The sequence below is a fragment of the Nelusetta ayraudi genome, unplaced genomic scaffold, assembly GCF_046127955.1.
Source record: "Nelusetta ayraudi isolate G7.1 ecotype Tasmania unplaced genomic scaffold, CSIRO-AGI_Nayr_v1 ptg000169l, whole genome shotgun sequence".
NCBI classification, from domain to species: domain Eukaryota; kingdom Metazoa; phylum Chordata; class Actinopteri; order Tetraodontiformes; family Monacanthidae; genus Nelusetta; species Nelusetta ayraudi.
In genome coordinates this window covers 416,384-430,203 of record NW_027466219.1, presented here as the reverse complement: position 1 = coordinate 430,203, position 13,820 = coordinate 416,384, and the positions used below count along the sequence as shown (strand labels likewise).

Genomic DNA, 13,820 nt, shown 5'->3' with positions numbered 1-13,820 from the left:
ATTCATTTTTGCTGAAGTTTGGTGGGAAAAAAAACAGGCGGAGCCGGTGGAAAAAAACCTCTCGCCGTGGTTCGCTTGTCCAAGATTTTTTTTTCGGGAGGGGGAGGATGTGATAAACGACAGGAAAACACAGTCTTGTTCGTTTTCCTCGGAGCAGGAAGGAACACTTGAGCGAGCCGCTCCATCACTTCTCCCGTGCAAAGCGACAGCGGACGTCTCAAGGTCGTCACGGCCACCCCGAGACAGCGGGACGGCCTTTCACCAGCAAAGTTGCCAAGAGGAGGAGTGATGCATGGGGTGCGAGCAGCAGCGGGAGGGTGTCGTTCTTCTACGGAGCGCGGACAAGGTTACGGAGTTATGAAGAAAGAAGAGCAAAACTTTGTTGCACGCGAAGGTTTTTGGTTATTTCTAGTGTACGCAGACAAAAAAAAAAACTCCAGATTTCAGAAAACAGCATGTGAGTTTTGAATGAGAGGTCGATTTTTCATCGTCGATGCACATTTGATGCAGACAAACTAGAAATAGTCCTGATGTAACGAAAAAGTTTTGATTTGAGACCAAGCAAATAAAGTAGAAAACGTGTTTTCATCACAGCTAACATGAATGTAACAACTCGTGTTGGTCGCTGGTGGTGAATGTGACGAGTGCCGGCGGGCGCCTTTGAATCGTGCGCTGAAATCATTTCAGAAACACGTTCCGCCCGTCACCTCCAGCGACGGGACACGCAGACACACAATCTGCTCTTGTGTTGTTCTTTGAGACCGGAGCCAAAGAAGAAAATGACTCAAGCGGGACGTTTAGTTTTGTTTTTTTTTCCTTTGTTTTTTAATATAAAACAAAACAAATGGTATACATTACACTGCCAGAGGTAGGGCCTCTGTTCTTTCAAACAAATGTTCCCCGTCTCCACTCTCCCCTGACCGTAACATGAAATGTTTTCAGTGTCAAAGCGCACATGTGCAGCCGCTTTACGTGTCAAACTGGGTTGATGGCAGCATGTAAAAGAAGAATGGGACGTTTCCTTCGACAAACTCTGGACAAAATTGTATAACTTAACGGCTGCAGCACACGGAACAGGAACAGTCCATCTTGGCTTCAAGCTGCAACACACACACACACACACACACACACACACACACACACACACACTCTCACACACACACACACACACACACACACTCACTTTTGATGAACCAACCCCAGTGAGGGTTCTTTTTTTATTTCCCAATATTTGCTCCCCTGCAAACACATGTTTGTTGTGAAGCACAGCTGTTGCCTCCGCCAACGTAGTAAAAGTATTTATTCAGGGCAGTTTGGACATAAAGTCTTGAAGCTGAGCATGTCGCCGTGTGCTGCTGACACAGCAGGATAAACAGCAACATGTGCGTCCTTTCGATCAGCACTGTGATACTGCCAGATACACCAGCAGCGCAGCAGTTGGTGGAACACTGTGACGTCCTGTCTTTGAATTCAGTGGTCCGGGTTGAAACCTCCAGACAACGGAGACAGAAGAAATGTTCGGAAGCAATAAAGGGGAACGTCAGAATTGTGGAAATTCATTCAATGGAAAATGGAAAACAGATGTTTCACACATTGAACATTATTTGAAATTATCGGGCCGCAGCGCTAACTTCTTTTTTTTGATTGGCTGTTTTCTCTTTGACTGTGGTCGCCAAGAGATTTTGTTTGTTTTTGGGGTTTTTTGAGGGTTTTTATTTATGAAAACCACACAATCCAAAGCACTCTCTTCATAAATTATTTACAGACCCGAGTCGCTTTAAATAGCTCATATCCAATTTGCTCTATCTGTCTGCAAGATTCCACCGACACGGGGCGTCAGTTCTGATGAGCCACGTGGCAGCAGGACTGAAGTCGCGAAGCGGCTCGCGATGAGGTACTGTGCGGATTGGAGCACTGAGCATGCATCAGTGTGTGAAGACTGCGAAATATAACAGAAAGAGATAAAACACTTCATATGTACAGGATATAAATACGATGCCATACATAAAGAATAACAACATTTCTGCGCTGCTGTGATCAACGGTCAATCACAACGCCACACAGACAATGACTTGACACAATATTGGTCACTGATTTGGCTTTAGATACGAGTTACAATATTCATGTGACTTGAGATTACAGCCGTCGTAATAAAACTACTTCCTAAGTGCTTTTTTTAAAATAAAAAAAAGAAAGAAAAAAAAAAAGAAAATCAGTCCAGCAAAGGTCTCCAAGCTCTTTCTACATGATTCATGCAGATTCCTGTAACAATGACCCACAATTTTGGTTGCTTTGGTTCTCTTGGATACCAACATTCATGAAGAATCAGTTCAAATCGTATCTCGGTCCCGCTCCGCTCAGTCTCCTAGCCTCAGATCTGCGGTGGGTTCTCAACAGCCACGGCTGAGTACTCGGCCTCGGACATGTTGGACGTCTCGATGAGGCGCGCCAGGCCCGTCCGGGTGGAGTACTTGAAGATGAAGGCCTTCATGAGGTCGTAGCGGTAGTTCCTGTTGAGGAAGTTGTAGAGGATGGGGTTGAAGCAGCAGTGGAGCAGCGACAGGCACTGCGTGAGGTGCAAGGCCACGTAGAGGACGTTCTCCAGGCCGCAGGTGAGCGGCACCAGGCCCAGCTGGGAGAGCGAGTCGGCCAGGAGCACGGCGTGGTAGGGCCCCCAGCAGCCCAGGAAGACCACGATGTAGGCCAGGATGACCCGCCGGCTCACCCGCCGCTCCTGCTCCACCGCCGAGGAGGAGGAGGAGGACGAGGAGGCGAACGCCCGGGCCAGCAGGATGTAAAAGACGGCGATGACGGGGAAGGGCAGGACAAAGCCCAGCAGGGTGAAGCTCAGCTGGACGCCCACCATCCACTCCCGGGGGTTCCCCTCCGGGTACATCGGCCGGCACAGCGTGCTCTCGCCGTGCGACGCCTTCACCGTGCGCAAGAAGTAGGTGTCGGGCAGGGAGGCGGCCAGAGCCAGCAGCCACACCCCCAGACACACACCCCGCCGGATCAGCTTCCTGTTGGTGCCGCCACCCTCGCCGCCGTTCCTGTGCCGCCCGGTGACGCTCAGGTAGCGTTCGACGCTCATGCAGGCCAGGAAGAAGATGCTGCCGAAGAGGTTGACGGTGAAGAGCAGGTGGGTGAGCTTGCACGCCACCTCTCCGAAGGGCCAGTGGCCGTGCTGGGCCAGCGAGCTCACCCACACGGGCAGCGTGGCGCACACGCACAGGTCGGCCGCCGCCAGGTGGGCGATATAGGTGTGCGTCTCGTGGCGGGGCGCCGAGTCCCTCTGGGCGCGCACGTTGACCCACAGGACCAGGCCGTTGGCAGCCAGGCCCACCACGAAGATGAAGGTGTAGAGGACGCACATGGAGTAGAGGAGGGCGTCGCGGTCGAAGGCCGTGGCGCACACCAGCGCGTCCACGCTGGAGATGTTGCTGAAGGTCTCCGAGACGTTGGGGTCTCCGAACATCTTGAAGAGGTCCTCCAGCTCGCTGGTGCTCAGACTCATTTTGGCTGTTGTTGTTGTTGTTGTTGTTTTTGTTGGCAGCAAAGAAGATCCTGAGAAAAGGAGACAAAATATTTATTAGGAATGTAGCCATACCGATACCAGTATTGGGTATCGGTACCGATACCAGGGTTGCGTATTCTACTCGTAAAATATGTACCGATACCAAGACATGGATACCAGTTTTATATGTATGTACACTCCCATTCAAAAGTTTATCTTTACAACTTTCTACACTGCAGATAGATACTGAAAACATCAAATATATCAGCAAGATATATGCAATTATGCAGCAAAGAAAAACATGTTATATAACTCAAAATATTCATTTTACAAAAGGCTATTTTGAACAATTTAAATATATATATACTTTTGTTTCCTACATAATTCAATGTGTATTCATATGAAGTTTTGATGCCTTCAGTGAGAAACTGCAACGTCAATAGTCATGAGAATAAAAGAAAAGACATTCAATTCATAGGGTGTGTCCAAACTTATGACTGGTAGTGTATGTGAGAACTTTGTTCAATTTGTGTTTGTACGGCAGTGGAACTTTCTGACATTTCTAGAAAAACATGCTGAGGAATGTTCAATACAATGTGTCGGCCTTATCAAGTACTCAGTATCGGTATCGGTGAGTACTGAAATGCAAATATTCCAACTCTGTGTGAAAAAAATTGGTATCGGTGCTGAATAATATTCATTATTACTATTTGAAGCTGCAAAAAAAAAAGAGGGGCCTGACTTTTTTAAAAGGTGCCTCTCTGCTGCATGAAGCATTCGGGGCCTCACCGCTAATAAAACGTCCGGCTACTTGCGGCCGGCTACCAGATCCTGAGGAATCTTAATGCGGTTAACTTGTTAAAACACTGCTTTCAGGAGTTAATGGAAGCTCTCAGCCGCCGTCTCTCAAATGCCGGCGCGATCTGTGATTGATGCTTGGTGCAGTCGCGGTGGCGGGTGAGTGGGTGGGTGTGTGGGTGTGTGTGGGGGGGGGGCAGTACAATAAGTGTTTACGCTGAGCCCGCCAGCACGGAGCGCCCGATAGACATGAGGAAGTGGGATCAAGAAAACCAAACAGGGCCGAGCTTCCGCGGCGTTCCACTCATTCCAAGATAAAGCGTTTTGTCTGGGTAGGAAACCCGATGCCACCTTGAAGAATGTTTTCCTTTAACTTTGCTTGTTATAGTTAAAAAAGAGAAAATCCCTTGTTTTTCCTCCGCTGGGCCCTCGTGGGATTGGAGGAGGGTGGGAGAAGGGAGAAGAGCTGTCACCGCCCAGATGATCTAACAAATGGCTGCTCCATGCGTCACATTTGGAACATCTGAATCCCATAAGTGGGGGAACCTACACACTCGGCTTGGAGCGTTCAAGGGCGCTAAAGTGAGGCGACTGCAACAATATCTAAGAGCGTCGAGCAGCTGGCGGCAAGTAATAAAGCCCGGCGTGATTCCTTTCAAGCCTGAAAATTTTCTCTCCCCTCCTCCCCTCATCTTCTCGGGGCTGCGATGTCTCTCTCGGCTCCCCTAACTGGCAGCCTGCCCGCGGTGCGAGGGATCAGAGGTGAGAGGTGACGGATCAAAACCAGAACACGAGTGGCTTAACCTCCTCCGCCAACACCGCCGCCGACCCCCCGAGACAGACGCCCACGGAGCGGGTCGTGCATGTGCAGGGGAAGCAGCGGGGAAGCACTGACGGCTTTTGCAAAAAAAGGAAGAAAAAAAACGATTCGGGGCCTCGAGGTGAGAACTCGGGTCAGTGACCACCGGGCGGCACAGCACGCCGGAAAGCAGTGAAATGCGACCGTGTCGGACATCTGTCCGTGTCGGACGGGATTGAGGGGAAGAGGAGGAGTTGGGGGGGGGGGGGGGGACTCGTGTTGCTCGCGAGGATAATTGGCCCAAAGTCGCAGGGGACGATGAGAAGAAAGAAAGAGCAAAGTGAAAATGAGCGCGTTTCAAAGACACCTGGATCGCATTAGGATGTGCAGCTGTCTGCCTCTGGCTGCCGGCGCAGCCTCTCTAGTGAACTTCCTCTCAGTGTATTCACAGAGCAGTGTAATAGCGAAACAGCAACGTACCAGCAACAGTTGATGTCGCAGCTTCACGGCTTGAAATATAAAAAGCCGCAAAAACCGCACACCAAGCATTAATAATAACTAATGACGAAGCGTTGTGGTCAGAGCAGTTTTATGTTGACGGGCACTGCAGGGCTTTGATAGCCGTTCCGTCGGGTTCAAGCCGTGTCAATGTGACACGGTCAAAAATAGATCCTCTAGGAAAAAAGCATAAATTCTTTTTTTAGCCACATCGGAGCGGAACAAAGGGGAAGCAACAACAACTGCCAGAGCACCAACCTCAGGGGCCACTCGGCTCACTCACACACAGATACAGTAGCAGAGGCAGCAGCGGCGGACGCCAGAGGTGCTCCTGGGAAAACCAAGTAACAAAGACTGGTCAGGTTCCATGAATAAAGAGAAAAGGTGGCAAATAAAAATGAATACGCTGACCCGTCCACCCACGCCATATTTTCGCACGTGCTGTCATTCTTTCAAAGGTCGTCCTTTGTTCAGTCAAGGCCACATGCACTTTTCTCCGTGTCTATATTAGACTTTTCTTTTGCAAAAATCCCATTCAATATGGTACAGTGGACTCGTTGCCAAGGTTTTATCGCACAGTCAGATTTTGACACTTTTACACCCCTGATAATAATCCACACCTGCTTGCAGAAACAATGGCAGAAGTCATTTAAAAAAAAAATTTTTTTTAAATGTCTGGATTCTGGAGAATTCTTTGATCCGAGGCGAGCCTGCTCATTAACTGCAGTCTCGCCACCTCCATCCATCTGCCGCTGCGCGAAACGTGAAAGAAAAATGTCAAGAGGAATGACTTCTAATTTTACTTGCAAGTGTTTGAAGTGAGACACTGACAAGAGCGGCTCGTACTAATGGAGGGGGGGGGGGGTTCTATACTGAGATAATCCCTCACAATGGCTCTCTGTCTAATTCTCCTATATTATATGGAAAATACCTGGAGGTGCCAGGTAGCCCCACAGGCTTCAAGCTAATTAACCTTTTAACACCCGCACCATCAGATAACACACACACACACACACACACACACACACACACACACTCGCGCCAACTCCCTCTCCCTCTCTCTCTCTCTCTCTCTCTCTGTGTGTGTGTGTGTGTGTGTGTGTGTGTGTGTGTGTGTGTGTGGGAGCGTACAGACCACCTCGCCTCTCTATCGCCCCCTACTCACTCTCTCTCTCTCTCTCTCTCTCTCTCTCTCTCTCTCGGTGTCCCTCTCCCCGCGTCTCTCTCTCTCTCCCACCCTCTCTCTTTCACCAGCATCCAGTTACAAATTAGCCGGGGCGTCTTTTGTTACCCAATACACACTAAACAGAGAGCCACCGAAGAGCATTTTTCATGTGCTAATGCCGCCGAGAAGAATGGCGCAGGTGCAGCGCAAGTTCCTCCTGTCACTCTCTATTGACACGCTTTAGTTTCTGTCCTGCGATACAGAGAGAGAAAGAGAAAGAGGGAGAGAGGGGGAGAGAGAGAAATCTCTCGGGTGAAGGAATCCGCGTAGGACGATAGAGTAAGGGAAGAAAAAGAAAAAGCGGCGTCCCCCGCGCGTCTTTGCGCACAAGAAAGTGCGGAACCCCGAGAGCGGAGAGCCGCACACAATGCAGATTGTAAACGGGAGCGCGCGCGCACACGCACGCAATCATTGTTGTCGTCACCGTCGGTTTGTTTGAGCTCAGGCTGCACCCAAAGTTCGCTTATCGGACGTCAAGTGTGCAAACAGGAAAAATAAATAAATAAATAAATCGGGGCTGATTAAGGAAAAGTCGATTTTTATCGGCCGGTTTTTATAGTCATTAAAAGTCCATGCATTAACATTTAATTCCCATGTAAAAGTCCAGGTCCTACTGGTGCATCGGTTTATGTTTTAAAATCCAATCCAACCTACTGCATCTTACCTGTGTGCGCGTGTGGGAGTGTGCGTGTGTTCCTTCCTCCCGCTGCCGACTGCTCCAAACACAACAGATCAGTTCTCGGCTCTCGGCTCTCGCGCTCTGAAGGGTGAAGAAAAGCGACTCGATCTTCCAGAGGGAAACTGGCGTGCATGCGCTGCCCTCCGCCTCCTTGACTAACTCCGAGTGAGCACCGTGCGCCTTCTGCACTTGCTGAAACTCACAAGAAAGAGCAACGCCCCCGAGGCTGGTCCTAAACAGGCAGCCCCTGCGTGTTGACATGGCATCGCTTCAAGCGTTCGGTAAACACCGAGACCGCAGAGCGCGTCTGCCACATAAATCATTTTCACTCGACCGCACGACTCAACGCAAGTTGTCTTTTTCTTGTTTTGATTTGTTGTTTTTTTTTCTTCTTGTGGCGGGCAGGTCGGTGCATGCCCGCAGGATGGCATGCATTTTATTCTAAGATCCAATTATGCGTCATTGTCGCTCCTTGCGTGAAGTGACTGATACTTTTCATTTTTCTCTCAGAAAAAAAGGTTGTTATTGAAAGGCCTCAATCATACAAACTTCCACTATTGGAGGTACACCACACTATACTATACTGCTATACTATACTTCACTATACTATGTAGATTATGGCAAGATCATGCTGCATTACTCAGAGGAATCAGATTTTTTTTAAATAAATATAAATATAGATTACTTTGCATCGTCTGAACAAGAAATAATATATCATCATGTTGCACAATCAAATTTTCTTTAAAAAAAAAAAATCCTATGTATATTTTTCTTTCAAAGAACAGTTATAATGAAATAAATGAAACACTTCCTAAGTGCTCAATGTCCCTTTTTATTTCCATTTTGCAATCGTGGTAGCATTTCTAAAACAGTTATAACAGAGAGATGGAGAAGTGCTAATGCTGCAAAATCGAAAATGCGGTTGTTTACAGTGTAATAAATTCATATCCTGTTTGCTGTACACACACCCGTCTGAAGAGAAGGCGTGATCACGAGAGAAAAATAAACGATCCACATCAAATCTCGCAGTATTTGTCCGGATTATGTTTTTTAAAAACATGACTCAGACCATCAAACGCTGTTTGCAACATCTGATAAACCAGCAGCGTCCAGCTGACACACAACCAACGTAAACCACATGAAACCAAAGGGCGCCACCTGCGTCCCGCCCATACTACTAAATATGAAACCAAAAAACCGGTTAAACTCAACGTCCTCTTCCACCCGGCCAACACCCGCCGAATAACAACCGCTGGAAACTGCGACCATGGATTAGATTTACTGTAGTCTCTCTTTTTTTTTTTGTTATATTTTTTTTTTGCAAACAATCTCGAGCGGAACAGTACGATCAACATCAGCTGCCAGTGGCCCTGTTGTTTCATTGTGTTTTCGTTCACCGGGGTCTCATGTGTTTCACATCCTTTTGGGAAGCCATTTGGGAGACTCATGTGTTTACCGAGAGCCACTAAAAGCTCACCTGCAACACTGGTGGCCTCGCAGCTGCTCCCTTCAAGGCAATTAGCCGCCAAGTTCCAAACACAGGCTGGGGCGTAAATAAACTGGGGAGTTTCTGACGTGAAAGCATTCACCATGAAAAGTAATGTTTTTTTTTTTTTTTTAATCTGTCACATCGTATTAAGACGCTTTGACGGCTGAGTAACTAAAACACGGCGGACATTTGCATTAGCGTGTCCAAGGATTGACACGACCCAGTGCACCGTGTCCGGCTTGTTGTCTTTGGAAAAAGAGACCGTGGAACTCGCCAAGGTCACCCCTCGGCTGAAGTTTATTATGTCTGTGTCTTTATTCGGTGATGAATTATGTCCAGCGGGCTCCCCAGCTGACCCCGTGGAGGAGAGCAGTGAAGTCGGTTTCGGTCGAGGCTTTGAGGAAAAAGCTCCCGCTACGCACGCAGACCCATTGTCCTCCATATCAGGAGCATCAGCGGGGATTTGTAAGCCCTCTGTGATAAGCATCCACAGTAGACCGCTGCCAACCTCTGTTCCGCCGTCCTCATTCACATGGAGGCCCGACTGGAAACAACAGGGAGCCTGTGTGTGTGTGTGTTTGTGTGTGTGTGTGTGTGTGAGAAAAGGCACTGATGGAAAAAAAATGTTTCTCATTAACCAACTCGTTAGCAAAAAAAAATGGAAAGATTTTCTTTTTTGCACGAAGCATAAATATACAGGACAAAATGAGCTTCCCACCTCTGAAACAGCAGGGTTAGGTGGTAAAGTGAGGTAAGGTGTGAACCAGTGTTGTGAGTAATCTATTACTAAGTAATCCACCACTATAATTAAACTACTTTTTCTTTTTTTTTAGTAACGGAGCAATGTAACGGGATTACATCATAATTACTTTATCAAGTAACTATTCCATTACTTTTCTGAAATATTTTCCAAGCTAAAAATGTCTTGTTGTCCACATAAATGTCTGACATTTAGAAAAACAAAACGAAAACAATGATGTCACAGATTGATGATGCAGTCGTGCATGCAACGTCATTGATATGCGACGAAGCACCAAAACAAGCATGGTGGCGGCTAAAAGAAAAAGACAGCGTTGCGTTTGTAGCCGGAAATACAAACATTATTTTGAATTCATCTCGGCTAAATCAAAAAATATGTACGTCATGTGCAGGAAACAAGACATTTTCATCGGTTACTTTATCTTTTTTCAACTAAAGTAATTAGTAATTGATTATTTATGGAACAAAGTAGTTCAAGAAGTAATTAAATTACTTTTTAAGGAGTAATCAGTAATCAGTAGTTGGATTACTTTTATAGAGTAATCCCAACAACATATATCGATATATTTTAGAATAAAGTTATTTGTGTGGCAGCAACACTGTGCAGTAGTGGTTGGCACTGTTGGCAGTGTGTGTGCGTTTGTTTGTGTAAGAAGAGGCCGTCCAGCTACCCACAAGCCACTGACGGAAACAAAATGTTTCTCATTAACCAAGTCGTTAGCGGGAAAAAATGGAAAGATTTCCTTCTTTTTCACGAAGCAATTACTTCAGCAACTCTCAAGCGTAAATATACAGACAACAACAAACCTAATGACTCACATGACATCCAATTGGATTATGAAATTATGGGGGAAAGTGAGTAGGGATTATTTTCTTTCTGTCTTTTTTTCTAACCTCAAAAGGCAGCTCAGATTTCACTTTGGAAATCTGGCTCCTCCATCTTGCCAAACTTTGACAGCAGTTGTTTTCAAAAATGTGTCAGTGGATTTCACAACCAAATGATTCTCTGTTTACAGAACCATCCAGAGGTATGAGAGAAGGAACAAGGAAATAGGGCATAATGAAATAAAAATGGCATTTTCTTGATGTTTTCTCACTGACTGCAGAGCTGGCGGTGCCGAGAGGCTTATCTCACCCCTAGCATTCTAGCAACCTGAGTATGGGCTACACTGATTGGGCCATACAATATCACAGACAGAGAGTTCAATCATCCCTTTGACTCGCCGTTGCCAAACACTCTCCAAACGCTCTTTTGTTGGTTATTCTTTCTACTATCTACACAAACACTTCTTTCTGCTACCACACAAGGCACGCTGGGATAAAAGCACTCCAACAGAAAGCTGAGAAAAGGAAAACACAACCAGAAAAATATATTGTGCTGTATCTGTTCATTTTTATTTCCTTTCTTTACTCCCTTGCACTGTGGCCCACAAACTTTGGTTCCAGCAGTCAAGATTTCTGCTCCCCCTCCCTGCATTTTAATTAAAAGCCTTGGGTTTGTGTTGTTTATACAATACAAGCCCTCTGACAGTTGGACAAAGAAGGTGCTGAGTGGAGTTTTGCTCTCTTCGTGGTGCGCCGCTCATGTTCTAAACTACACCCAGTTTCTTATTTGTCCTGTTAGTCAAACATGAGTTTATCAAACGCGCATTCTCGCCGCACGGCATCATTCAAGTCCGGTTTATGCGGGCCAAGTTTGTCGTACACATTCTCGCAAACAGGATAAACAGATGGGGAGATTAGGAGCTGGGAAGGGGCTGGGGGAGCGGCGGCGAGAGGGGGGAAACGGATTCTGGAATGACGTTAATGAATGAGGAGGCTGGGAGGTGGGAAGGCAACCAGAGGAAGAATGATTGAGAGAGTTATAGCTAATGACTGCCGTTTCCATTGTAGCCCGGCGCTGCGTCACAGTCGGGGGTCCAACAGACACAATCTATTTTTGTGCAAATGTCTATTCAGAGGGACCTCCTCAGACGCTCCTCGGATCTTCAGCCTTCCTCCAGGCTCGGAGGCTCCCTCCTGAATTTCTCCGACTCCCTCGCATTCCTCACCTTTCATCCTACTGACTCATCTCGCATTCATCTTGATTACTCTTCCTCTACGGGTTATTATTCTGCGGGATCGAAGGCGTGTGCGAGTCGCCGCGGCGCTGACGCCGACCCGCCACTGACACCGGCCTGGCGGAGGTACGCGGCGAGCGAGCAATGGGGTGTTGCTATGTGTCTGTTTGGGGGATACGTCCCTACTCGCGCAATGTTTGGCATTGCGGGACGTGAAGCAAGCGATGCATTCCTCGGAATGACAGAGCATCTCTCACGCCCGTCTGCGCAGCTCAGCTGGGACAGCAGAGCAAATGTCAAATATCCAGAATGTCAAACAACACAGGAAGAGACGACCAGGAAGTGGCAAACAGATACGTGAAATCCAGACGATTGCTGACCTTGAAGAAACATGATGTTACCGGCACAGTGTGGCAGACTTTCCTATAGAAAAATAAGGGTTTCTTTGTAAAGTTTAACAAGACACTTTAAGTTCTGCCTCTTAATCTAGTAAAAAAAAAAAAAAAAACAAAGCAAAGAAAATACAGCTGCCGAAAAATGGGAAGGTGCCAACACATTTGCACGAGCAACAGAGAACGGTGAGGAACGTGTGCCAGTGGCGTAACGATGGCGGTGTTGTCAAATACCATCGTAGCAGACCAGAACGTCAACAAACACGGCGCCGCGTGCACGCTACGCATTCGACCGCGGAGCCGCCAAGCGCAAGCAAACAAGAAAAGACGGCGACGGCCACCATTTGGAGCACGTGCACAACCGCAGGGGGTGCCGTGCCGATCACAGCGGAGCTGCAGCACATCCGCATTCTGTGGGTAGAGATTGGTCAAACTCAATACTATGACAGGTACAGACGCACTGCAGTCCTCTTCCATGGGCACGGCTGCTTGACTGAGATGAATTGCATTGCAAGCGGGCAGATCGGGTCACGGTGCCCCTACTGTGTTCAAAGGGAGTCCTCCCTGGCACTTTGCGCAGCCAGTAAGACGGTCGTGCTGCTCTAAAGATTTCACTCTGCCACCCGTTTTTAAATATTTGCCGTTTCGGGGGATCCAGCACGCCATTGTCATGCAAACGAAGGCACTGAGCTGCAAAAAAAAAAGAGCCGCGTTTGATGTGAGACCGTGCTCCCGTGTCGTTTCAGTTGCAATTCTTGCTTTATGCCAAATCAGACAGATCAATGAGGCGGTGATACGAGTTAATAACGGATTGGAGTTTGGCTGCTTCCTTTGTTGTCGGGCAGGTAGCAGCCAGTTTGATTCTGCAGAGCCCCTTCTTTTGCTGAACGACAGATGGGGAGGCTGGGCGAGCAGGGCAGGGAGCAAACCAACAAACTCACGGGCTGTAAACCGAAACAATGGGCTGAAAGACAAAGTGAAGCTGCTGAGTCAGTCTGCAATTCTCTGATTCCCTTGATTCTCAGACAGAGTGTCACCATGGCACGACTCTGGGAGGCCACACGACTACTGTTGGCTGGAAATCTTGTATTCAAAAGCCCTCTTTCAAATATTTGGACATGATAAGTCCTACAAATAAATCATATGCACTCGTTTTTAAGGACGGTGTTGGTTAAATGGCATTTTGAGCTCCTCCAAAAGGAATCAGAGGATCAAATGAACTTCAAATATCTATTTCACTGACACAAATCCAGCTTTATTCTGCATGTAGTTGGGTCCTGTACTGAGATGTTCCACCAAAACAACACAAATCTGAGGGAAAAATCTCCCTGTCATTCCCACCAAATATTCCAAAGTCTTTCCCAGGATCATCCAGATGTAAGCCTTAATGAGGCATGAGAGGAAGATTTGTCACCACGAAAAGCACAAATGTTTGCATAAAAACTTATAGCGATCCATTCAAAGGTTTGCGTGACGTTTCGTAGCGGCCGCGAGCGCTGGGGCCAACGCACACACATCAGCAGCTCATTACGCAGATGTTGATTCTGGCACTTTTTTCCAGAATCTCATATCCGGCTGGAACTTGCTCTCTCTTCATCTGCGCGTCT

General features: G+C 47.4%; 1 protein-coding gene across 1 annotated transcript; it reads right to left on the bottom strand.

The window, feature by feature from the left end:
* Window positions 1-796: 796 nt before the first annotated feature.
* ackr3a (atypical chemokine receptor 3a) lies at window positions 797-7,729 on the bottom strand. The gene is made up of 2 exons (XM_076014605.1): window positions 7,499-7,729; window positions 797-3,564 (listed from the first exon to the last, which is right to left on the bottom strand). Exons 1-2 carry the CDS (start codon window positions 7,644-7,646, stop codon window positions 2,372-2,374), a joined length of 1,341 nt encoding a protein of 446 aa, XP_075870720.1. The 5' UTR covers window positions 7,647-7,729; the 3' UTR covers window positions 797-2,371.
* Window positions 7,730-13,820: the final 6,091 nt, after the last annotated feature.

Coding starts and splice junctions, on each gene's coding strand:
- ackr3a (XM_076014605.1), bottom strand. CDS start 7,646: ATGCACGCCAGTTTCCCTCTGGAAGATCGAGTCGCTTTTCTTCACCCT. Junction 3,565..7,498: donor ACTCCCACACGCGCACACAG/GTAAGATGCAGT, acceptor TCCTTTTCTCAG/GATCTTCTTTGCTGCCAACA.